Source organism: Prionailurus viverrinus, chromosome X (genome assembly GCF_022837055.1).
Source record: "Prionailurus viverrinus isolate Anna chromosome X, UM_Priviv_1.0, whole genome shotgun sequence".
NCBI lineage: Eukaryota > Metazoa > Chordata > Mammalia > Carnivora > Felidae > Prionailurus > Prionailurus viverrinus.
Window position 1 is genome coordinate 38,277,513 of NC_062579.1, and position 27,150 is coordinate 38,304,662.

The 27,150-nt window shown below is 43.1% G+C and overlaps 1 protein-coding gene across 8 annotated transcripts in view; it reads right to left on the reverse strand.

Annotated features, from left to right (window-relative positions):
• The window catches only part of ZNF41 (zinc finger protein 41), a 47,306-nt gene that overhangs the window by 17,309 nt on the left and 2,847 nt on the right, over positions 1–27,150 (reverse strand). For 5 of the 8 annotated variants that reach the window (XM_047844378.1, XM_047844386.1, XM_047844381.1 and 2 more), the window contains exon 2: positions 9,303–9,549. In XM_047844378.1, the coding sequence (XP_047700334.1) occupies positions 9,303–9,374 (72 nt within the window). In that variant the 5' untranslated portion in view covers positions 9,375–9,549. Of the gene's footprint in view, positions 1–9,302; positions 9,550–17,525; positions 17,580–18,278; positions 18,313–24,751; positions 24,779–27,150 lie in introns of those variants that run through there. The other 3 variants (XM_047844384.1, XM_047844385.1, XM_047844383.1) reach the window with 3 other exon arrangements.

Below are 27,150 nucleotides of genomic sequence, written 5' to 3' on the forward strand. Positions count from 1 at the left end.
TATTTTGCTACTCGAATTGTCCCAAATTTGGCCAGAGGGAGCTCCTTGAAACATTACGTTGAGTGAAAGAAGCCAGACACAAAGACCACAGATTATATGATCCCATTCATGTGAACTGTCCAGAATAGTGAAGTCTAGAGGACAGAAAGTGTATTTGTGGTTGCTTAAGGTTAAGGGAGGCAGGGAACACGGGTGGGGTGGGGAGGAGTGATGGCTAAAGGAAATGGGGCCTCTTTTTGAGGTGATGGAAATGTTGTCAAATTGATTGTGGTGGTGGTTGCTCCTACCCATAAATATAAACAACAGTAAGTTGTACACTTTAAATGGGTAAATTGTATGGTATGAAAGTCATTATTTCAGTAAAACTGTTACTAAGAAAAAATGAAAAGGAAATCAAGATATTCTCAGATGAAGGAAAACTAAGAAAATTTGTTGCCAGCCGACCTACCCTGAAGGAATGGCTAAAGGAAGTTCTCAAAACAGAAAGGAGATAATAAGAGAAGGAATTGGAACATCAGGAAAGAAGAAAAAATGGAAAAAGCAAAAATATGAGTAAAGACAGTAGACATTGCTTCTCTTCTCGAGATTTCTTTTTTTTAATTTTTATTTATTTATTTTGAGAGAGAGAGTGTGTGTGAGCAGGGGAGGGGCAGAGAGAGAGAGAGAGAGAGCAAGAGAGAGAATCCTAAGCAGGCTCCATGCTGTCAGCACAGAGCCTGACATGTGGCTCGATCCCATGAACCACGAGATCATGACCTAAGCCAAAATCAAGAGCCGGACATGTAACTGAGCCACCCAGTACCCCACCTCTTGAGTTTTTTCCTAAACTATGTTTGAGGGCCAAAGCAAAAAGTCTAACATTGTCTATTGTGGATCTCCATGTATGTAAGGGAAATATTTAAGACAACTGTATTATAATATAAACCGGTGAGGGTAAAGGGATTTTTTTTTTTTTTTTGAGGGTAAAGGGATTTAAAGGCAGCTGAGTTTTCTATACTTTGGTAAAATTTTAACACCAGTAGACTTGTTTGGTGATGGAATAGTGCTGTATGTGTATTATTTCCCAGGGATCAATGCATGGTTGGCAGAGAACTACACACACACACACACACACACACACACACACACACACACACACTGTAGCAATGTCAGTTTCCTAGTGATGCAGGATGTAACCACTGGGGGAAACTGGGTAAAGGGATACATGAGACCTCTCTCTACTATCTTTGCAACTTCTAGTAAATCTGTAATTATTTCCAAAGAATACCAAACTACCAATATGAGCCTCAGAAGGACCGGAGGAATGGGCACACCAGAAAAGATCAGAATGCTATTAAAAAGAAGCACTCACCAGAAAAGATCAGAATGCTATTAAAAAGAAGCACTCTGGCCAACAGGCACATGAAAAGATGTTCAGCGTCGCTCCTTATCAGGGAAATACAAATCAAAACCACACTCAGGTATCACCTCACGCCAGTCAGAGTGGCCAAAATGAACAAATCCGGAGACTATAGATGCTGGAGAGGATGTGGAGAAACGGGAACCCTCTTGCACTGTTGGTGGGAATGCAAATTGGTGCAGCCGCTCTGGAAAGCAGTGTGGAGGTTCCTCAGAAAATTAAAAATAGACCTACCCTATGACCCAGCAATAGCACTGCTAGGAATTTATCCAAGGGATACAGGAGCGCTGATGCATAGGGCCACGTGTACCCCAATGTTCATAGCAGCACTCTCAACAATAGCCAAATTATGGAAAGAGCCTAAATGTCCATCAACTGATGAATGGATAAAGAAATTGTGGTTTATATACACAATGGAATATTACGTGGCAATGAGAAAAAATGAAATATGGCCTTTCGTAGCAACGTGGATGGAACTGGAGAGTGTGATGCTAAGTGAAATAAGCCATACAGAGAAAGACAGATACCATATGGTTTCACTCTTATGTGGATCCTGAGAAACTTCACAGGAACCCATGGGGGAGGGGAAGGAAAAAAAAAAAAAAAAAGAGGTTAGAATGGGAGAGAGCCAAAGCATAAGAGACTTAAAAACTGAGAACAAACTGAGGGTTGATGGGGGGTGGGAGGGAGGAGAGGGTGGGTGATGGGTATTGAGGAGGGCACCTTTTGGGATGAGCACTGGGTGTTGTATGGAAACCAATTTGTCAATAAATTTCATTAAAAAAAAAAAAAAAAAAAAAAAAAAAAAAAAAAAAAAAAAAAAAAAAGAAGCACTCAGTTCTCCCTTGTCTGCCTACCTACAAACCTATTTACCTATTAAATGAACTGGTGACTTCCTACTTTATGCCGTGGGTTATAACTTATTGCTATCTTTATTATACTTTGCTACTCAAATTGTCCCAAATTGGACCAGAGGGAGCTCCTTCAAGGTAGCTCCTGTGTCCTGTCGACTCGTCCCCATCTTTTGAGCACTTCATTACTTTCCAGAACAATGAGTTCTTCCAGGATCATTTTGTACTCTCTCTGCTCTAGCCCTGGAGTCTGTCTTTTCTCCAAAAAGCTCTGGTTCTTGGTGACTAATGACAAATCGAGGTGTGCTCACTGTGCCTGGCATGTAATTATACTTCCAGCGGTCAGAGAGAGGAATATTTTCCCCTTATAGTAGAATGCCAACTAATCAATGTAGGAGAAATGATGGGATTAGAACATCATTAGGGAAACAGTACAGTAATTAACTGTTACACACAAGAATCACCACAGGATGCTAAAATCAGAGAACATGAGAAACAGGACATTTATGTAGTCTCAAATTATCCCCCCACAAAATGGTTTTTAATTACGCAGGGAAAGATGGTCAGGTTATAGTACTTGATGGACACCATTGTAGTCGTGGGTAATCAGTTAGTATTATCAAGAAAGGTTACATTGATATTGAATGCCTGCTGACATGAAGCCCTGAGAGGAACACAGCATCATTTTTGTGATATTTCTGAGAAAAAAAAAATGAATAACTTAAATCAAATGAGGAGGCAGGAACAAATCCAAATTGAGGGACATTCTTCCAAATGTTCAGTGTCATGAAAATCAAGGAAAGGCTGAGGAACTGTTCCCGATTAAAGACTAAAGGGACATGACAATCAAACACAATGCAGGCAGCTGGATTGGATCCTGGATCAGGGGAAAATGCTCTAAAGGACCTTATTGTGACAACTGGGAAAACTGTATATTACACATGAGATGTCAGATAATTAGATAATACATGGTATGTTAGTACCCTCATGGTATGTAGTAACATCAGTATGAAAGTTCTTGATTCTGGTAACTGTACTGTGGTTATGGAAGAGAATGTCCTTGGTTTCGAGAGATACACATTGAAGTATTTAGGGGTAAAGGGGAATTGTGTCTGCAAATTACTCTCAAATGGTTCAGAAAATAAAGTTTTAACTATATCTGTGTGTATAAACATATACACATGCACACACAAACATACATGCATAAGTCAAGAGACAGCAAAAGCAAATGTGGCAAGATGTTACTATTCTTGTAACTTCTCTTAATTTTAAAATGATTTCAAAAGAATCAAAAGTTTCAAGAAAATCCAAGCTTTGAAACTCCTAGTAGAAAATGTAAGTGAGGGGCACCTGGGCGGCTCAGTCGGTTGCACATCTGACTCTTGATTTTGGCTCAGGTCATGATCCCAGGGTCGTGGGATCGAGCCCTGAGTTGGGCTCCGCACTGAGTGTGGAACATACTTAAGATTCTCTCTCTCTCTCTCTCTCTCTCTCTCTCTCTCTCTCTCTCTGCCTCTCTCCCCTGCTTGCGTGCTCTCTCTCTAAAATATAAATAAATAAATAAATAAATAAATAAATAAATAAAATTTAGGTAAATGTTTGGTCAGGCCTTGGGGTAGGTGAGGATGTCCTAAACAAGACAGAAAACATGCTAAGTATCAAAGAAGAGATCCAATGATTTGACTATGAGGAAATGAGGAGCCTTTATTCACTTTGGGGGCCTGGGTCACCCTCCCTTTGTTGGTGAATGTTCAGGGGCACCAAGCAGGCAGGGAACTCACAGTACGTTCTCCACCACCAGTAGCTCCTGGAGGCAGATCCATAAGCACCAGAACATGCCCAGCACTTCTCCACCCACCAGCTCTCCTGAGCACGGCCCTGAGGGTTACTGAGAGCAGGACCTCCACTTGGGCCCCTAGCAACACCCCCTGACTTGTGCCCCCTTCTTCACCCAAGAGCAGTCAACCAGGGAGAGCCCTGGGGTCAGGCTTGAGCGAAGCTCTCATTTTGCCTGCCCATCCAACCTACCAGCTTGCCGGCTACCCAGGACAGGCCCGCAGGTGTGGTGGGTAACACAGGGGAGGAGCCTCAGGCAGCAGGACAGGAGTGGCTATTTACCAACCAGTAGGAACGAATGAAGATGTTCCATCATTTTACACTCTCAAACATTTTAACAACTCCAGCGGCCCAAGCTGGTGGACGAAAGACCACCCTCATCTGTCTCTCCCCTCCCTGGGAGTCACTAAGGCCACATTCTCAGGGAAAGTGTACAAAGACCATGATAGGCATTACGAGCATTGACACAAGATGAATACACGCAAGGTACGCTGCCCACAGCTGCCCCTCTTTGATCCTTTCCCCACTAAAATAGAAGCTTTGGGAGGGGGCATTTTGGTACTAGGAATTTGGGTAGAAAGTTGCTGGTACAGATTCACCCAGATTCCAGTCTCATCTGCCACATATGAGAAGGTTTGATTTTCTGGCCCATTTCTACCATGGAGGATGGCATGTATCCCTAGCACCACCAGGACCCCTACAAGGACTTCTTCATCCTAGGTGAGGGTCCCCACTCCAGCTCCTCATGGCTCTCCAGCGACCCACACAGCAATGTCTCCCTTCGGGATCACTGGAGCCGGCACACCGTGCGCTCTCATCCCCAGGGCGTGCTGGGCTGCCGGGATTGAGCGCTCACTACCCACTGTGTCCCTGCCACCTTCTCTGTCCCACCCTGCAGCTGGCTTAGGGCTGGGTCCTCCCACTTTGGGGGCTGCCCTCATTCGTGCCCGAGAACATATCTGCATCACCTCCTGTGATATATGATCTTGCCTTTCTACACCCTGTCCCAGCCTAGCAGAAGGGCTTCCAGCATGTTCGCTGAGCCGGCTGAAAGTGTGCGGTGACTTCTTGGCTCACTGTGCCCTCCCCAGAGGGCAGACACCCAGCCTCTCTGTATGTCTGCCCTTGGCGGGGGTTGTTCGGATCCCTTCTGCTCCCTCTGGCTATTCCCGTTCCCTGGTGCCCCTATGCTCCTCCCTCTGGCTTTCCCCTGCTTCTCCTGCCCACTACTGTGCCTCACTTCTCCCTGCTGCTCCCTCTGCTGGTCCTTATTCCGCCTGCATAGTCCCCATCTGACTCTTCCTTGATCCCTCTGTTTCCTGTTCCCTCTTAATGCAGGTTGTCCCTGGCCTCTTTCCTGATTGCCCCTGGATTCCTCTAACTGTTCCATGCCTCCTGTTTCTTCTTCCCTTTGACTGCTTCCTGCTGCCCCTGACTGTCCTGTGTTTTCCTTGGACAGTTTTCCCTTGAGCTGATCCTTAGTCTGTGGTACATTTCTTCTGATTGTGCCCTAGTCCATCGGGCTGTTCCCTGGTCCTGATGAGCCTTACTTGTTCCTTCTGTTTGACACAGATTGACTGCCCTTTGAGCCCTCTGACTGCCGCCCAGTCCCAATTCTTTCCTGTGCCTTGGGCACTCCTGGAATGCATTTCTCAGACACCCTCACTTGATGCTCCCACATCTGGTTCAGGGACCACACTTTGCGGAGAGCTGGTCGACCTGGCTCCTGGCCTAGGCTCTTGACCACCAAAGTCTACTGGTTCTGTGCACTCTGCACCATGCTTGATTCTGTACTTTCACCTTGTCCATCGTTTCCATCATGTCTGACTATTTGCTGGTTCCTCTGGTTGCCTCCTGGGTAGGGTGACCAACTGTTCCAGTTGTCTAGGACTTCCTCTGTTTTAGCACTGAAGTCCCACGTCCCAGGAAATCCCTGTCACCTTATTCCAGGGAACTCTGGTGGTTCCTCAGCCTCTCTCCAGCTTCTGCAACTGTCCCTTCACCCCAGTGCCTGTTGCGTGGGGCCTCTGGCTGGCAACTAGCTTCAGGAATGGCTACTATGCCTTTCAGCTGTTCTCTAGTCCCTCTTGCTGCTCTCTGGTCACTCGAGTCACTCTCCAACACCAGGTAAACTTTGAATGCCCACTTCGTTGTGTCCCTGTCCTCTGGTTAGCCCCTGGGACTTCTTAGTAGACACCCAGTGCCCAGCACAGCTTTGCTGTTCCCTCTGGATGTTCCCCAACCTCAGAGACTATTCCTTGTTCCATGTGGCTCCTGGTTTCCTCAGCTACTCCTCAGCCTGGGAGGCCTTTCTTTGTCCTTCCAACTGTCCCATGGGTCAGTCCCTTCCCCACCCCTCCACCTGTTCTGCAGCCTCAGCAGCTGGCCCCTGCTTGCTCTGGCTGCTATCTAGTCCCTTCCCATTCTTTCCTATTCCTTGTTCCCCAGTACCTCTGCCTTTCCCCATCCCCTCAGATTCCCCTCTAAACCCTGGTGCCTTGAGAGGTTGCTTGTCTCACAGGCTCTTGCCCGGAACACCATACCCACCTGCTTTTTTTCCATTTTAGAACCAAATCTTCTGTTTTCTCATCCCTCTGGATGGTCCCTGCTCCTTCTGGCTGCTACCTGGTTCCTCTACATTCTGATCCCTGCTCCTATTTGGAGCCCCCTCTTACTGTTCTCGGACCAGCTTCCTTTTCCTTGCTCTCCATTTCTCCAGCCCCAGTGACTGTTTCTTGGTTTCTCTGCTGCCCCTGGCTTCTGGGCTTCTCTTTCCCGTTTTCCCTGTTTGTTCCACTGCGTTCTCAATTGTGCCTGGGGCCCCTTGGCGATCCTCTGTCTCCAGCAAGTGCACCAGGGTTCCCTCAGCAGGTGCCTGGGGCTATTCCGCATCCCTCTTTCTCTCACTGACCCTTCTGCCTGTTTTTCCAGCTCCAGCCACTATTTCCTGGTCCTGTTCTTGGGAAGGAAGAGATGAGTGGAGAAATGTGCCTCGTACAGCCCAGAATCATTCATCTAGAAATTCCCACACACCGGCTGGCCAAGAGGCCACTTGTAGAAAGACTGGGGAGGACCACGTTGTTGTGGCCCCAAAGTGTGGGTCTGTGATGGAGATGACAGAGCAGAGCCTAAACGCCTCCACGGGTACAAGTGCACTGCAGTCAGGCAGCATTTCCTACTTATTCCTTATTCGGTGACCCGGGCAAAAAGATTTAAGCGTAGGAATTTTACCACAGCAGTGTTAATCACAACAGAAAACCTGAAACACCCTAAGTGCACACACAGCGGAGGGGTTAAATTAAAGTTTATCCAAAGGACATAATGCGGTGTGTTATGTGTACGTGAAGACAAAAGTATTTAGTGCCTAGAAAATTATGTTAAACTATCAAATTAAAAACCAGGCAACTGGGCGCCTGGGTGGCTGAGTCAGTTAAGCATCCAACTCTTGGTTTTGGCTCAGGTCATGATCTCACAGTTCGTGAGATCGAGCCCTTGGTCGGGTGGGTTTCGTACTAACGGTGCGGAGCCTGCTTGGGATTCTCTCTCTGTCTCCCCCCCTCTTTCTTTTTTATTTTATTTTATTAAAAAAAATTTTTTTTTAACGTTTATTTACTCTTGAGACAGAGAGAGACAGAGGATGAACGGGGGAGGGTCAGAGAGAGAGAGAGGGAGACACAGAATCTGAAACAGGCTCCAGGCTCTGAGCTGTCCGCACAGAGCCCGACATGGGGCTCGAACTCATGAGCCGTGAGATCATGACCTGAGCCGAAGTCGGATGCTTAACAGACTGAGCCACCCAGGCGCCCTACCCCCCTCTTTCTCTGCCCCTCCCCTGCTCATGCGCTCTCTCTCGCTCCCTCTCAAAATAAATACATAAACTTAAAAATAAAAAATAAAAATAAATAGAAAGGAGGCAACCAAATGCTGTGATTCCATTTTCAAACTTGAGCTATATAATGCATATGTATATGGTACGTATGCACACTCACAGCCCCACACATATACCCATATATGTGCACGTATGCGCATACAAAGGAAAAATCAACTGAAAGGAAATATAGCTAAATATTAACAATGGTTTACTTTGGGTAATGCTGGAATTACAAGTAATGTTTTATTCTCTTCTTTTTGTTTACCTGCATTTTCTGACGTTTTATTGGGAAATAGTGAAGTTGTGAAATAATAAAACCAAAATAATTTTTTAATGTTTACTGTGATCCTAATGACCATATGACCCTGAGCCCCTGTGACAAGGAGCCTGTCCCAGAGGTGACAGCATCCAGGAAGGTCCGAAGAAGGGGCTGGCGGGCAGGGTCTGGCTCTTTCATCACGTTCCCCTGTTTACAGACTCTCAAGGGGGAACTTTTTTTTAAAATTTTTTTTAATGTTTATTTATTTTTGAGACAGAGAGAGACAGAGCATGAGCAGGGAAGGGGCGGAGAGAGAGGGAGACACAGAATGTGAAGCAGGCTCCAGGCTCTGAGCTGTCAGCACTGAGCCCGACGCGGGGCTCGAACTCACGGACCGTGAGATCATGACCTGAGCCGAAGTCGGACGCCTAACCGACGGAGCCAACCAGGCACCCCTCAAGGGGGAACTTGTAGTGGGAAACTTGGTTTGGCTGTAGTGCGGCAAGGGTGGAGGACACATTCAGGAGACCTGGTCCCAGTCCAGTGTTGTCACTCACAATCTGAGAGGCTGGGGCAAGTCATGTCCCTTCTCAGGCCATTACCATCTTCGAAAAGAGGAGGAAGACCTAGAAGGACCCTGGAGAATGTTGTCACCCTATTTCCCTGCCATCCTCTCAGTTCCAAAGAAAAGGGATTCTTCTGCCTAGATCAGGATAGAGGAGAAATCAGCAAATCTCCAGACACAAAGGGAAAAGGAGGGTCTAGTGTGGATCAGCTGAGCATCTGTGAAGAGCCAATGGAGAGGGCAGGGCCTGTGTCGAGGGTTGGCAGGGGAAGCGTCTCTCTCTGGCTAGGACCCCAGATGTAGTGTGGCCCTCCCATCCCACCTCTCCTCCATCAGCCACATCACAGGTCCATTGAAACACACAGGGCTCTGGATGTGGGACAGCAGGTGGATGGTGATCTGGTAGCCTAGAATCTGCCACTTCTGTGGCCCCTCTGCCCCTTCCCTGAGGGCCTGCTGACAGGTCTGGGCTGTGTCCTCACTGAATGAATTCCTGCCTGTGGGGTCCTCTCCCTGCTCACCTCACATGAGCTGCCATGTCCCTCTGGAGCCAGGACCGAGGACCACCGGGGAGAACTCTGGTCAGCTGGCATGTTCCCGCCGGGCCTCAGCTCTCAGGCTCTCTTGCTGACGACTCCACTCTTCCCAGGAGCTTGAAGTCAGGTAGACACGTGTGGACTCAATCAGAGCTGCTGGGGCCGGGAGGTGGGTCCTGCAGCCTTCACTGAGGGGTCTGGCCCAGGGGCTCCTCAGAGACTCCAAGAAACCCTAGAAAGACAGTGCCCACACAGTCCGTCAAGCAGCAGCCACCCCACAGATGCCTCCTGGGGGCACCAAGGCGGGCGGCTCTCTGTGCCGGATACTGTGAAAGAGACAAGTTTAGTAAAACCGACACCAAGCATTAGCATATACCATGAAAAAAAAATACTCATAGGATTTGGTATAAAATGAATGAGGCTTTGAATTCCAGGTCTTCTATGTCCTAGCTAGAATCTGGGGCAAGTCACTTTGGTCTGAGTTCCTTCACCTTAAAATTGAGGATGATGGGGGTGCCTGGGTGGCGCAGTCGGTTAAGCGTCCGACTTCAGCCAGGTCACGATCTCGCGGTCCGTGAGTTCGAGCCCCGCGTCGGGCTCTGGGCTGATGGCTCAGAGCCTGGAGCCTGTTTCCGATTCTGTGTCTCCCTCTCTCTCTGACCCTCCCCCGTTCATGCTCTGTCTCTCTCTGTCCCAAAAATAAACGTTGAAAAAAAAAAAGTAAATAAAATTGAGGATGAAAACACTGGCCTCATAGGGATGTTAGAGATAAACGGTATAAAGCCTCTAAAGCACTCACCTCTGCTTGCTACCTGGAATATATTCCAGTGATATTAAATATTGCTATTATTACAAGGTTGCAAGGCACGTTTTATCAGGTACCTCATTGAATTTTCAAACTCATCCTGGGAACTAGGTAATTCTGCTATTATTATTCCCATTTATCATCAGATAAAGGTATTCAGAGATATCAAGAAATCTGCCCCAAGATCACTCAGATTAGGGGGAAGGACAGGGACTCGAAGCCAGGTACGCCGGGCTCTACAGTACATTTTCTTAACTACCATGCCAGATGGTATTCTGTACATGGCAGAGTCATAAAAAACATGATTTCCATTTCCTGCTGCCCTTAAAGTGCTCTGGCTAGGGGATGATTATGTCACACATGTATAAACTGAGTTTCTGTATAATTCAGTGTATGTTCTGGGCAATTTATAAAGCCCACCCTCTTCTGCCATAGATGAAAACATAAACTCATTGCCTCCCTTCCCCAGCTCCCACCTGGGTCCAGAAAACCAGCATGTCTGCATAGGCTCCTAAATCTGTAACCCCCACTGCTTGACAAAACCGTGTCCCAGATGGCACCGTCAACTGGTTTCCAGAGGCTCCTCAAATAATCACCAATACAGGCAATTGACCCTCAGTAGAAAACCAATCACTGATCTACTCAATGCCCTTCGAGGGCCAAACCTGACCTCCTAGAGGACCCCTTAACTCACAGCCCATATATAGAATGAGGGACTCCCATCAAACCTTCAATAATAGTCCATCACATACTAACTCACACAGTCCTGCATTTACAGATATCCACAGGTCCCAATCAATGACTCCTATAGGGCCACCAAAACTGACTCCCGACGATTTGTAATCCCAGGCTTGCAATCAATCATTCACCACCTCCACGTTCCAATCAATAACTCGCATGGGCTAATCGATGCCTTCAGATATTTACATCTCCAACTCTTATAAAACCTCAAGAATTTCCCGATTGTCACTCACTGCTCCAATATGAATCACATCTATAGGCTTTAGATTATCTAATCCTAATGGACCCTAACTCATTGATCCTCCCCCACAGAAATCCCCCCAATCCTGGACTCCCAGAGGAACCAAATCAACCCCAGATCTGATTTGGCACTGAATTTAAAGGATAAAAAGCAAACCCAAAACACTTCCAGGAAGAAACAACACATTATTTACAACGGAAAGGGCTCACAATGGCACTAGACTTTTTACTGGCACCAATAGGAATCATATTAGAAGAAAACATCTACAAATTATTGAGAGAAAAGGGCTGAGATCCGAGAATTTTAAACCCATCCTAGTTCAATACCATTCTTCTGTCAGCGCAAAAGACGATTTTAGACACAAAAGCATCTACAGCATTATGCCAATATTCCTATCTCAGGAGAATACTCCAGGGAATAGTCTAAACAATTATAAACTGAATAGTAACAGAAACCTCAAAATCAGAGGAAAGCAGTCTTGAGAAATGATTCTCATAATACACAGTTATATCTGAATAAAGAAAAATAATGTAATTGGGCATTTTGAATAAATAAGATCATTACTAACTGGAAATTTTAAAATACCCTGGAAAAATCTACTGAGTGAAATGAGGAGGGGAAGGCCAATCAATCACATACCTCTATTAGTAGATCCAAATACTAGTACAACATTATCGGATCTAGTAATAGAGAAAATATAGACCATCATACTTGTAAGAGAGGTGAAGGCAACTACTAGCAGAAATTGATAAAAATAATCAAAACTCCAAACTATTAGAATCCCAAGATATTAAGACCTTTTAAAAATTATTTTTATTAATTTTTTTAATATTTATTTATTTTTGAGAGAGGGAGACAGAGTGCGAGCAGGAGAGGGGCAGAGAGGGACGGAGACACAGAATCCGAAGCAGGCTCCAGGCTCTGAGCCGTCAGCACAGAGCCCGACACAGGGCTCGAACTCACAAGTGGTGAGATCATGACCTGAGCCAAAAGAGGATGCTCAACTGACTGAGCCACCCAGGCGCCCCAAATTATTTTTTTTTAATTTGAGAGAGAAAGAGTGAGCACAGGCAGGGTAGGGGCAGAGAGAAGGACAGACAGAATCTGAAGCAGGCTCCATACCATCAGCACAGAGCCCGATGTAGGGCTCAGATTCACAAACCGTGGGATCATGACCTGAGCCGAGACCAAGAGCTGGACACTTAACTGACTGAGCCACCCAGGCGCCCTGAAATTTAATATGTTACAATTCAACTAAACTGAATGAGCTGAATCCTGCCATAAAAGGTAAAGACGATGGGACCGGTTAACAAAACAAAAATACAATCGCCACACATCTAAATAAAAAAGACAAAGATGTGAGATGAAGCACTGGACAGAAACATGCTGTGCTATTTATCATTCTTTCTGTTATGGTCAGCACTCATTATGTCTTAGTTAGGAAAGCTTTGCCTACCTCAGGGTCATAAAGATGTCCCATGTTTTCTTAATTTTTATTGTTCTTTCACATTTAGATTTATAGTCCTCTCGGGAAGGGTTTTGGTGCATGGTGTGTGTTAGGGTCAAGATTCATTTCTTCCACATGGATATCAAGGTGATCCAGCATGGCTTATTGAAAAGACTACCCTTTCTCCACTGCTCTGCAATGTTGCTCTGTGACTGTATATGTGGAGGTTCATTCCTGAACCCTGTATTTCCATTGGTCTATTTGTCTATTCTTGGACCAGCACTACCGTGTCTTAATTAATGTGCCTCATATCAGGTTTTGCTATCTGGTAGAATAAAAGGTTATTAAATTAGACTACACTAACATTAAAGACCTCTGTTCATCAGAAGATGAAATTAAGAGTGTAGGGGCGCCTGGGTGGCTCAGTCGGTTGAGCGTCCGACTTCGGCTCAGGTCATGATCTCGCGGTTCGTGAGTTCCAGCCCCGCGTCGGGCTCTGTGCTGATGGCTCGGAGCCTGGAGCCTGCTTCGGATTCTGTGTCTCCTTCTTTTTCTGCTCCTCCCCTGCTCACACATAGTCTCTCTCTCTCAAAAATAAATAAAAATTTTTAAAAAACCCAAAACTTTGAGTGTAAAGGCAAATCCCACAGTGGGGGAAGTTAACTGCAATACCTGTATCTGACAAACAATTCATGTCTCGAATGTATCAGGAATTCCTAGAAACCAATAGGAGCCAGAGGAAAAGAGCAAAAGGAACAGGAACTTCCCGAAGAAGATACCCGAGTGGCGAATAAGCCGAGGAAAAGATGCTCAACTTCATTAGTTAGCAAGGAAATATAAACTGCAATCAGACATGCCTTCATGTCCACCAGAAATGGCTAAAACGAAAACGATGGCAAATAACCAAGAGACCCGGTAAGGATACGAGGGGAGGAAACCCGTAAGTTGTTTTTAAGGAGCACAAAAGAGTACAAACACTTTGCAGAGCTGTTGGGTGTGGTATTATCTACGAAAGCTGAACATAGGCAATGTCCTCCTAGGAGTGTACTCCTGAGAAATGCGAACACATGTTCACTGAAAGACAGGATATGTTCAGGGTGGCTTTATTCAAACCTGAAAATTAGGCAAACGCCCATCAACATCAGACTAGATAAATAAATGGTCTTACAGTCATACAAGGAAGTACTATACAGCAACAGGAATGAACAAGTGACTACAGACAACACACATGAATCTCATCTGATGCATCGGCCAAAGAAGCCAGACCCAAAAGAGCTATGAGTCAACACTGTACGATTGTGTTTATATAACTTTCGAAAACATGTAAAACCAATCTATTGCCGCTAGAAGGCAGGATATTGGTCCCCCGTTGGGAGGAGGTTGGGGATTGGAAAGGAACACAAGGGGGTGTCTTCTGGGTGCTAGTCACGTTCTATTTCTTAATCTAGGTGGTTGTGCGTGTTCGCTCAGTCTGTTAAAAAATCATCAAGCTAAATGTGCATAATCTGTGCAGTTTTCTGTATTATAATTAAACATTTAAAAAACATATGACACACCAGGCAAGTGCAAGAAAATGCAAGCACATCTAGAAATATGATGATTGAGGTGGAAATTAAGCCCAAAGTGCTCAATACATTAACAAAGGGGGCCATTTTTAATAATAAAATATACAATAAAGAAGGATGTAAACCTTTGCATAAACCTTTAGTGGTCATTCAATATATACAAATAAAAGTAGCACAGATGCATGAACTCACATGAAGTCTTTTTTTTTTTTTTTTTTTTTTTAGAGAGAGAGCACGAGTCAGAGAGAGGGGCAGAGGGAGAGGGAGGGAGAGAATCCCAAGCAGGTTCCATGCTCAGTCAGCACAGAGCCCAATGCGGGGCTCAATCCTACAATCCTGGGATCATGACCTGAGCCAAAATCAAGAGTCGGATGCTCAACCAACTGAGCCACCCAGGTACCCCAAAACCACATGAGGTCTTAAAAATCATAATTATGGAGACTTCCTCTTGTGGAGATGGAGTAGATATGTTTAACTGTTTTTTCTGCTACATACAACTAACAAGTGTGGACATTATATGTAAAACATAGGAAGATTCTGAAAGAAATGAAGAAGGCATATTGGCTAGGGATCCTGAGACCCCAAAAACGATGTGGCAGTACGGGGTTTTCTTTTAGCCTCAGATATCTTAGACTTGGTGCTGGAGAAGCCAGCAACCTAGAAAGGCCAATGGGTGCAGACAAAAAGTGCCCAAAGAAAAGCCTGCTCTCTCTAGTCAAAGGACCAGGGAAGAGGCAGTCTAGGAAGATAGAAAACTTTCAGACAATGATGGCTCTACTCAAGCCAAGCACCACAGAAAACACTGGGGTCCCACCACCATCACTAACAGCAAAGGCCAAGTGGAGAGCCAATACTCCCACCCTTGACAAACTATAACTTCTTACAGTACCCCCAGCCCAACAACCCTTGCCCCCTACCAAGGCGGTATCAGAGAAAGCCCATTAGGGTGCTGGAGCTTTCTGCCTTGCTGGGCAACAGTAACCACTGCCTCTTCCTCTCCCACCCGTCGGTGACAGTGGAGACAATGTGAGGAGTCTGGGCTTCCATCCTCACCCAGAGCTAACACAGTGTCCTCCCTTCTCCCCACTGAGTGATGTCAGAGGAGGCCTACTAGAGCTCTCACCAAGGCTCAGCAGTAACTAGGCCACTTCTGCCAACAATGTCAAGGGGCATCAAATGGGAAGCAGTGACAAGGCACCTATCTCCCTCCCAGTCAGGGTGGCATCAGCAGAGGCCTAGGGGGAAGCATGAACTCCTACCCCAACCGGGCAATATAAGGGACACCACCCCCCCACACCGCAAAGAAGCCAAGTGGAGTAATGAGCTGACATCTCCCTTCACCCAACGGAGGTCTGTCAAAGGACGCCTGTGAAAACATGAGAGTTAAATGAATTCCAGAGCCTCTTAATTTAATACCCACATGTCCTAGACACGATGAAACATCAGATGTCATACCAAGAACCGGGAACACCTCAGCTGGAGGGAGGAAAGATTACTGAGCGGATGCCAACACTGAAACCCCAACAGATGCCGGAACTGCCTGACAAGGATTTTAGAGCAGCCATCATAAACACACTTCACTGGGCAATTATGAAGAATGCCTAACACAAATGAGACAATAGAAAACCTCAGCGAAGAAATACAGGCATTTGCTCACTTCGTGTCTCTGTGTCACGTTTTGGTAATATAGTTCTCGTAATATTTCAAACCTTTGCACTATTCTTATATTTATTGTGGTGACCTGTGGCCAGTGACCTTGGACGTTACTATTATAATAACGGTTTTGGGGTGCCGCAAGCCACCTCCATATAACCAGCCACAACATTCCCTTAAGCCAAAGCCTAATCCCCAGCAAGGCACTCACTCCTTTCAATTCTCTGAAGGCTGAGAGAGGTGAGGAAGTTGCAGAAAAAAAGTTTGATGCTGGCAGAGGTCGGTTCATGCATTTTAAGGAAGGAAGCCACCTCCATAACATACAAGTGTAAGGCAAAGCAGTGGGTGCTGATATAGAAGCTGCAGCAAATTATCCAGAAGATCTAGCTCAGATAATGAAGGTGGCCACACTAAACAGTAGATTTTCAATGTAGACGAAACGACCCTCTATTGGAAGAAGGTGCCATTTAGGACCAGAAGTAAATGGCACAACATTTTTCCTTGAAAAAAAAAATTTTTAATGTTTATTTCTTTTCAGAGAGAGAGACAGAGACAGAGACAGAGACAGACAGAGACAGAGCGTGAGTGGAGAAGGGGCAGAGAGACAGAGGGAGACACCGAATCAGAAGCAGGCTCCAGGCTCCGAGCTGTCAGCACAGAGCCTGATGCAGGGCTTGAACCCACGAACCACGAGATCATGACCGGAGCTGAAGTCAGATGCCCAACCGACTGAGCTACCCAGGCGCCCCAAACAACATGTTTCAAGTGCTAAAAGGAAAGACTTGTTAGTCTAGCATCCCATGCCCATAAAAGATATCCTTCAGGAATGAAAGAAGTATTGAGACATTTTCAGGTCAAGGAAAAGTAGGAATTTATTACCAGCAGGCTTACCATAAAAGAATGGCTATAGGAAGTTCTCTAACCAGAAAGGAAATGATGAAAGAAAATGGACCATCAGTAAGGAAGAAAGAATATGGAAAGAGCAAAAAATATAGGTAAATATACTATGCTTTCCTTCTCTTAAGTTTTCTAAAATAGGTTTGACAGGGGCGCCTGGGTGGCGCAGTCGGTTAAGCGTCCGACTTCAGCCAGGTCACGATCTCGCGGTCCGCGAGTTCGAGCCCCGCGTCAGGCTCTGGGCTGATGGCTCAGAGCCTGGAGCCTGTTTCCGATTCTGTGTCTCCCTCTCTCTCGGCCCCTCCCCCATTCATGCTCTGTCTCTCTCTGTCCCAAAAATAAATAAACGTTGAAAAAAAAAATTTTTTTTAAAAAATAAAATAGGTTTGACAGTTGAAGCAAACATTATAACCCCATCTAATGTGGTGCTCAATGCATATAAAGGAAATATATAAGACAATTATATTAAGACAATGAATAGGGGAGGATAAAGAGAAAAGGGGTAAGGAAGATCTCCACACTTTGCTGAAAGTGGTAAAATGATACCAATAGACATTGATAAGTTGTGTATATATTACACAATACATAAAACATCTGGCAAAAAAAAAAAGCTCCATAAGGAGATCCTCCTGAAAATACTAGATAATCAAAATGGAATTCTTCAAAATGTCCATATACCCCAAAGAAAGGGGAAAAATAAAGGAGAAAACAAAAACAGAGAGAACAAACAGAAAACACAAAATATGACAGGCTCCAACCTTAACATATAAATAGTTATATAAAGTGTAAATGGTATAAATGCACTAATTAGAGACAGAAATTGGCAGATTCAATTTAAAAAATCATGATCCAGGGGCACCTGGGTGGCTCAGTCAGTGGAGTGTTCGACTCTTGATTTCAGCTCAGGCTCAGGTCATGATCCCAGTGCTGTGGGATCAAGCTCCGTATTGGGCTCCATGCTGAGTGTGGAGCTCTTTCTCTCTCTCTCTCTCTCTCTCTAAAATAAAAAAATAAAAAATAAAAAATCGTGACCCAACTATGTACTGCCTACAAGAAATGTGCTTCAAATATGATGATATATGTACGTTGAACTAACTAGAGTTTAAATAAAAATTTGGAAAAAAATAAAATAATAAAAATTGAAAAGGAAAGCTGTATCATGCAAACATTGATTAAAAGGAAGCAGGAATGAACTTATTAATATTGGATAGAGTAGTAGACTTCAGAGTAAAGAAAATTACCAGGGACATACAGAGACATTACATAATGATAAAAGGGTCAATCCGCCAAGAAGACATAGCAATTTTAAGTGTGTATACACCATGCAATAGAATTGCAAAATATATGAAGCAAAATTTGATGAAACTGAAAGGAGAAATAGACAAAAGTCACAATTATAGTTGGAGGCTTCAATACCCTTCCTTCGGCAACTGACAGAACAACTGGACAGAAAATCAGCAAGGTTAAAAAAAGAATTCATGAACACCATCAACCGACAGGATCTGAGCAGCATTTATAGAACATTCCACCCAACAGTAGCAGAATATACCTTCTTTTTAAATGTCCACAGAAAATAGACCATAAAGACCATATCCCAGACAACATGACAAACCTCAACAACTGTAGAAGAACTGAAATCACACATAGTATACTCGCTGACAACAATGGAGTGAAACCAGTAATCAAAACAAAAAGGGAACAGGAAAATCCCCAAACACTCAGAAACTCAACAACATCTTCTAAATAAACCACAGGCCAAAGAGGAAGTCTCAAGGGAAACTTAAAAAAATTTTTTTTTAATGTTTATTTATTTTTGAGACAATGCAAGAGACAGAGTGCAAGCAGCAGAGGGGCAGACAGAGGGAGACACAGAATCTGAAGCGGGCTCCAGGCTCTGAGCTGTCAGCCCAGAGCCCGATGCGGGGCTCGAACTCATGAACCGTGAGATCATGACCTGAGCCGAAGTCGGACGCTTAACCGACTGAGTCACTCAGGTGCCCTGTCTCAAGGGAAATTTTTATTATTTTTTTTAATTTTTTTTAACATTTATTTATTTTTGAGACAGAGAGAGACAGAGCATGAACGGGGGAGGGTCAGAGAGAGAGGGAGACACAGAATCTGAAACAGGCTCCGGGCTCTGAGCTGTCAGCACAGAGCCCGATGCGGGGCTTGAACTCATGGACCGCGAGATCGTGAACTGAGCCGAAGTCAGCCGCTTAACCAACTGAGCCACCCAGGCGCCCCACAAGGGAAATTTTTAAAAAATACATGGGACTAAATAAAAATGAAAATACAACATATCAAAATTTGTAGGATACAATCTCAGGCATATAATCTTTTAATCCCTACTTGATGACCTAAGAATTGACCTAGGGCCTAGAACACTTCCTTCCCAAAAGACAAAGAGCTCACATAGCCTGTGTTGGGTTTATTGCCTTGTGTGGGAATATTTTTCTCTACTTCAGACTGAGTGTGTGCTGTTCCTTTTTTAAAAATTTTTTATATGTTTGTTTATTTTTGAGAGAAAGAGAGACAAGAGACAGAGACAGAGCATGAGCAGGGGACGGGCAGAGAGAGACTGAGACACAGAATCTGAAGCAGGGTCCAGGCTCCGAGCTGTCAGCACAGAGAGCCCGATGCGGGACTCTAACCCACAACGGTGAGATCATGACCTGTGCCAAAGTCCCAACTGATTGAGCCACCCAGGTGCCCCAGTGTGTGCTATTTCTTTCTGCTGAACTTTTGTACATCAATGGCCCCCAGCTTTCAGTATTTCAGACTCTGCAAGGGAGGGGGTGAGGTGCTTCCACTGTGACATGAGAGGTGTGTGAATTGTATCTAAGTTTAGTTTAATTTCTATTTCCTTGCTAACTAATGGAGTGAAGGATCTTTTCCGATGCTTATTTGCCATTTGGCTGCCAGGGGACCTGCTAGCTATGAGAAAAGAATGCACACTCCTGATGCTGATCTCGCTCTGTCTCTTCTCCGTGTGAGTAAAGCATTGTTCCATTCCATGCTTGACTGTGTTGTGTTTTCCTTGGTGACTCTGATACCAAAGTGCAGTGGGCAGAAGTGTTCAGAGTCCTCCCCTGGGATTGATAACCAGTGCCCAAGACACTGCTCCATAAACTAAAGGAGTGCTGTAAGTGAAATTTATGGCACTAAATGTTTACAAGTAAAAAGGAAAAAGCCTCAAGTCAGTAATCTAAACTCTCATCTCAAGAAATTAGAAAAGAAGGGATGCCTGGCTGGCTCAGTCGGTAGAGCATGCAACTCTTGAGCTCAGGGTCATGAGTTAGAGCCCCACGTTGGGTGTAGAGAGTACTCAGAAATAAAGTCCGAAAAAAAAAAAAAAAGAAATTAGAAAAGAAGAACAAAGCAAACCAAAGCCAACAGCAGAAAAGAAATAATAAAATAGGAGCAGGAATCAAGGACACTGAAAACAGAAAAACAATAGAGAAAAACAATCAATCATAGGGCTGGTTTTCCAAAAAGAATAATAAAATAAACAAACCTCTATTAATATTGATAACGAAAAAGTCAGAGACACAAATGATTAATATTAGGAAGGAAATAGGGGATGTCACTATAGGCCCTGAAGACATCAAAAGAATAATAAAGAAATACAATTATAAATTTGACAACTTATAGGAAATGGACTAATTCCTCGAAAAGTACAAACTACCACCACTCTTCCACTATGAAATAGTTCATTTGAATAGCCTCGTAACTATTAAGGAAACTGAATTTGTGATTTTAAAAATAATGCTTGAAATAGGTACCCGGGGTGCCTGGGTGGCTCACTTAGTTGAGCGTCCGTCCGACTCTCGATTTCAGCTCAGGTCATGATGCCAGGGTTGTGGGATTGAGCCCCACATCAGGCTCCACATGTGTGGAGCCTGCCTAAGATTCTCTATTTCTCTGTCTCTGTCTCTGTCTCTGTCTCTGTCTCTCTCTCTCTCCCCCTTGCTCGCGCGCGCTCTCTCTCTCTAAAATTAAAAAAAATTAAAAAGAAAAAAGAAATGTCTAGGCTAAAATGGTTTCACTGGAGATTTCCACAAACTTCTCAAGAAGAATTAACATCAGTCCCACTCCATCTCTTCCAGAAAATAGAAGAGAGAATTCTTAACTCATTCCCTAAAGCCTGATACCAAAATGAGACAAAGAGTACAAAAAATACACTGTTGATGTGCTAATGTTTTCCCACTGGGTTTATACCTGGTCTGCATAGCAAATTTTGTATTCTGCCATCAGCTGTATTTGAAAATAGGATGTTTCTTAATGAATTATTCTATTACCTAACCAAAAAAGTCTTAAAAAAAACTACAGACCAATATCCTTCATGAACATAGATGCAAAAATTCTTAACAAAATATTAGCAAATATAATTCGGCGATATACAAAGAGAATTGTACACCGTGACCAAGGGGGGTTATTGCAGGGATGCAGGATGAACTCAATATTTGAAAATTAATCAATGTAATCTACCATATTAACAGGCCAAAGAAGAAAAAATCACATGATCATATCAATCAGTGCCGAAAAAGATTTTGACAAAATCCAACACCCATTCATGATAAAAAAAAAAAAAAGAAAAACTCTTAGAACCTTGGAATAAAAGGAAACTTTGTCAACTTGATAAAAAAAGACCTACAAAAAAAACTATAACTAACACCATATTTAATAGTGAGAGACCGAATGTCTCCTAATATCAGGAACAATGCAAATATGTTGACTATTACCACTTTTTTTTAATTAAAAATTTTTTTATGTTTATTTATTTTTGAGAGAGAGACAGAGACAGAGTGTGAGTAGGGGAGGGGCAGAGAGACAGGGAGACACAGAATCCAAAGCAGGCTCCAGGCTCTGAGCTGTCAGCACAGAGCCCGATGAGGAGCTCAAACTCATGAACTATGAGATCATGACCTGAGCTGAAGTCGGATGCTCAACCGATTGAGCCACCCAGGTGCCCCTCACCACTCTTATTCAATATAGTAATGAAAATTCTAACCAGTGCAATAAAGCAAGAAAAAGGAATAAAAGGCATACAGGTTGAAAAGGAAGAAATAATACTGACCCTATTTGCAGATAACATGATGGTCCTGATAGAAAATCCCTAGGAACTTACACAAAAACTTCTAGAAGTAATGACTTCAACAAGGTTATGGGACACAAGAACAATACACAAAAATCAGCTGTACTCTTATATACTACAAATGAACAGATGAAACAAATAAATACAATAATTTACAGCACTCAGAAAATGAAATATTTAGGTGTAAATGTAACAAAACATGTATAGGGCTCGCATGCTGAAAACTAGAGAATGTTGATGTAAGAAATCAACAGAGATCTAAATAAATGGAGAGAGCTACTGTGTTTATGGTTTGGCAGCCTTAACATAGGAAAAATATCAATTCTCCACAAGTTGACATACAGACTTAATAGAATTCCTATTAAAATCTCGACAAGAAGTTTTTGTAGACATAGGCAAAGTTATTGTTTTCTTTAAAAAATTTTTTAACATTTATTTATTTTTGAGACAGAGAAACAGAGTGTGAGCAGGAGAGGGATAGAGAGAGGGGGAGACACAGTATCCGAAGCAGGCTCTAGGCTCCAAGCTGTCAGCACAGAGCCCAATGTGGGGCTCGAACTCACAAAACGTGAGATCAAGGCCCGAGCCAAAGATGAATGCTTCACTGACTGAGCCACCCAGGAGCCCCTCTTTTTAAAAAATGTTTATTTATTTATTTTGAGAGAGACAGAGAGCGAGCACAAGCGGGGGAGGGGGAGAGAGAGAGGGGGAGAAAGAATCCCCAACCAGGCTCTGCACTGTGAGCACAGAGCGCAACGTGGGGGCTCGAACCCACAAACCATGACATCACGACCTGAGCCAAAACCAAGAGTCAGACGCTCAACCGACTGAGACACCCAGGAGCCCCTGGGCAAAGGTATTCTTAAATTTATGTGGGAGGACAAAGGATCTACAATAGCTAAAACATTTCTGACAAAGAAACAGGAGAAATCAATCTACCTGATTTCAAGACATTTTATTTAACTACAGGATTCAAGACAATGTGGTACTGATGAAGGGCAGACACACACATCAGTGACACTGAAGAGAGAACCCAGAAATAGCCCCACACAAGTAGAGCCAACTTTTTTTTTTTTTTTTTTTTTTTTTTACAAAGGCGCAGAAACAATTCAATGGATGAAGGAAGGTCTTTTCAACAAATGGTGCCAGAGTAACTGGATCATTCATAAGGAAAAAACAAAATGAATCTCGATTGAAATGTCACACTTCATAAAAAATTAACCTGAAATGGATCATAGATTCAAATGCACAATGTAAAACTGTCAATGTGTTAAAAGACAATGTGGGGGGAAATCATCAGGACTTAAGGCTTAGTGAGACGTCTTAGATACGACACCAAAAATATGATCAATAAGAGAAAATGCACATATATTTGATTTCGCCAGATTAAAAACTGTAGCAAAAGGCACTGGGAGGAGGACGAAATGACAAGCTACAGACTTTGAGAAAGCATCTGGCAAAGACTCATAACTGCCATGTATGAAGGATTCTCAAAACTCAATACTGAAGGAACAAAACAATCCAGTTAGAAAATGGGCCAAAGACATGAAGAGATTTCACCAAACACGATATAGGGGGCACAAATAATCACCAGAGAATATGTTCAACATCCACAGACAAGCATATTCTAGAATTTCTATGGAAAGGCACAGCCCCTAGAATAGCGAAAGCAGTATTAATGGAGAAGAATAAGGTGGGAGTGAACAAAATAATGTGAGTATCGCACGCAGCTCTATGAGAATATAAAATCCGCAGCAAACATAAACTACCGAAATTAATCCCCCCGCCCCCAAAGGCCGTTAAGACCAGTAACCAGAGAAAAGAAAATAATTACAATTTTCGGATTTTAAAAGACCAGTGCTGAATGTATATTGGTGCAGTCACTGTGGTAACAGTATGGAGATTCCTCAAAAAACTGAAAAACAGAAATACCATATGATTTGGTAATTCCACTACTGGGTATATACTCAAAGAAAATGAAAACACTAATTCAAAAAGATATATGCACCCCTATGTTTACTGAAGCATTATTTACGATAGCCAAGATATGGAAGCAACCCACGTGTCAATGCATGGATGAATGGACAAAGAAAATGGCTGAATCTTAAAGAAAATAATCTCTATGCCATTTTAACCTATAAAAAGATAGAAATCTCCGGGATTCCTGTTAAAAAGTGGCAGAACCTTAATATCGACATATGCAAATATAGTACAAAGACAAGAAAAGTATAAACAGTTTTCTTCTAGTGGCAAATTTTTTAAATAAAATATTACTAACTCAAATCCAACCATGTCTCATAAGAAAAATTCCTCCTAGCCAAACAGAATTATCCCAGGAAGTCAAAGATGGGGCCACACTACATATCAGTATAATTCATTACAACAGTCAATTAAAGAGAACAACACCATAAGACTAGTAACATCAAAAAGCATCTGGGGGCGCCTGGGTGGTTCAGTCAGTTAAGCGTCTGACTTCAGCCCAGGTCATGATCTCACGGTGAGTTCGAGCCCTGCGTCGGGCTCTGTGCTGACAGGTCCAAGCCTGGAGCCTGCTTCGGATTCTGTGTCTCCCCTCTCTCTCTCTGCCCTTCCCCTGCTCATGCTGTCTCTCTCTCACAAGAATAAACATTAAAAAAAACATTTTTAAAAAAAGCATCTGACACAATTCAGGAGCCATTCCTAATAAAAATACAAATTAAAATGGGAACACAAAAAGCTACTTAAATATTATAATGGCTACCAAAAAATCACCAGAAAACATTATGCTAAAGAGTGCCCAGATCATAAGACTTAATATCATTAGGATGGTAATATTCTTCAAAACGATGTTCAGGTACAACATGACCCCTGTCAAAATCCAAGCTGGAATTTGTACAGAGGGTTCTAAGTGGATCTTAAAATTCATATGGCAATGCAAGGGACGCTGAATAGCCAAAATATTGAATAAGAACATAATTGGAGGACACACATTTCCCTATCTCAAAACTTACTACAGGAGCGCCTGGGTGGCTTAGTCGGTTGAGCGTCCAACTTTGGCTCAGGTCATGATCTCCTGTTCAGCACAGAGCCCACTTCAGATCCTCTGTCTCCCTCTCTCTCTGCACCTCCTCTGCTTTTGCTCTCTTAAAGATAAATAAAACATTTAAAAAAATCTTACTACAAAGCTACACAAATCAATACAGTGTGGTATTGGCAGAAGGGTAGACATATAGATAAATGAAATAGAATTGAGAGTTCAGAAATAAGCCCTTATATTTACAGTCAATTGCTTTTAGATGAGCGCCCCAATATAATTCAATAATTCGTGCTACAAAGTCAACCACCAAGAAAGTGAAAAGATACCCACAAGATAGGAGAAAACAAATGGAAGTCACATAGCTGACAAGGGACTTGCATCCAGAATATATAAAGAATGTTTACAACTCAATAATAAAAAAAGATCAAATCACTCAATTAATAATAGGCAAAGGATTTGAACTGATATTCCTTCAAAGAAGATACACAAATGGGCAAAAAACACATGGTCAGTGATTACGGGCTGCTATAATGAACTACCACAGACTGGGCAGTTTAAACAACAAACATTTCTCACAGTGCTGGAGATGGGGAAGTCCAAGATCAAAGCATCAGTAGATCTGGTATCTGGTGAGAACTGCTTCTTGGTTCATAGATGGCCATCTTCTTGCCGTGTCCTCACATGGCAAAAAGGGGGAAAGGACTCTCTGGGGTCTCTTTTATAAGGGTGCTAATCCCATCATGAGAGCTCCACCCTTATGACCTAATCATCTCCCAAAGGCCTAATCTCCTAATACCATCACATTGGGAATTAGGATTTCAACATATGAGTTTTGGGGGGGACCCAAACATTCAGTCCATTGCACACACGAAAAGGTATTCAATATCAGTAGTCATTAGAGACATAGAAATCAAAACCACAATGAGATACCACTTCACACCCACTAGGATGGCTAGAATAAAAGAAGAAAGGGGTGCCTGGGTGGCTCAGTAGGTTGAGCATCTGACTCCAGCTCAGGTCATGATCTCACGGTTCGTGAGTTCAAGCCCCACATCGGGCTCACTGCTGTCAGCACAGAGCCTACTTCAGATCTTCTGTCCCCCTCTCTCTCTGCCCCTTCCCAACATGTGCTCTCTCTCAAAAATAAATAAATCTTAAAAAAAAACAGTAGAATAAAAGAAGACAGTGACAAGTGTTGGTGAGGGTGAGACTAATTGGAACCTTCATACATTCCCAGTGGGGTGTAAAATGGCACAGCCATTTTGAAAAACAGTTTGGCAATTCTACTCCCATTCATTCACTCAACACTTAATGAGTTCCACTCCCAAGAGACATGAAAATTTATGTCCACACAAAAAGTTGTACACAAATGTGTACTCAATAACTGTTGAGTGAATGAGTGAATGAATGAATGAATGAACACCTTTCACTTTCAAATTAGTAACAAAATAGAGATTCCCTCTGTCAACTATCATTTAACATTGTTCCAAAAGCTCTGGCTAGTGTAAGAGAAGGCAAGGTAATCTGCATAAATATTTGGAAGGAAGAGAGAGTATTATTGTTAATTGGATGGACGGATATTCTATCTAGGAAAACGAAGAGACTATAAAAAGCAACTAGAATTCACATGAGAATCTAATGATTGCATTGGATAGGAAATAAAATACAAAAAAGAAAAAGAAAAATTGACAGATTTTTTTTTCTACGGAAATAGAAAAAATATGCTCTTCACCCTGGTGACAAAAACAAATGTAAAATATCTAAGAATGTAATTTTTTTTTAAGAAAAAGGTGCTGGGTCTACAAGAAGAAAACTATGAAATACTATAGCTTTAATGGTCATTTTGAAACAAAATAAAATGGTCTTAATATTCAAATGGAAGAATAAATGCTAAGAATACTAAAGAAAACAACCAAAAAAGAAAGAAAGAAAAAGAACAGTGAGGGGACTAGCACTGTTGGCTATTAAAGTATTTCTAAAGTCAATACAATTTTTTGAAAGGGAGTAGATACATATATCAGAAGGAAAAATAGAGCTCAGAAACAGAGTGATACACATTTAAAAATGTTTGTGACGGGGCACCTGGGTGGCTCAGTCGGTTGGGCGTCCAACTTCCGTTCAGGTCATGATCCTGTGGTTCATGGGTTCGAGCCCCGCGTCAGGCTCTGTGCTGACAGCTCGGAGCCTGGAGCCTGCTTTGGATTCTGTGTCTCCCTCTCTCTCTCTCTCTCTCTGGCCCTCCCCTGCTCATGCTCTGCCTCTCTGTCTCAAAAATAAATAAACATTAAAAAAATAATAATAAAATTATTCTAAAAAATAAAAAAATTTTGTGACAAAAGAGGCATTTAATTGAGTTAGAAAAGTATATTCCTT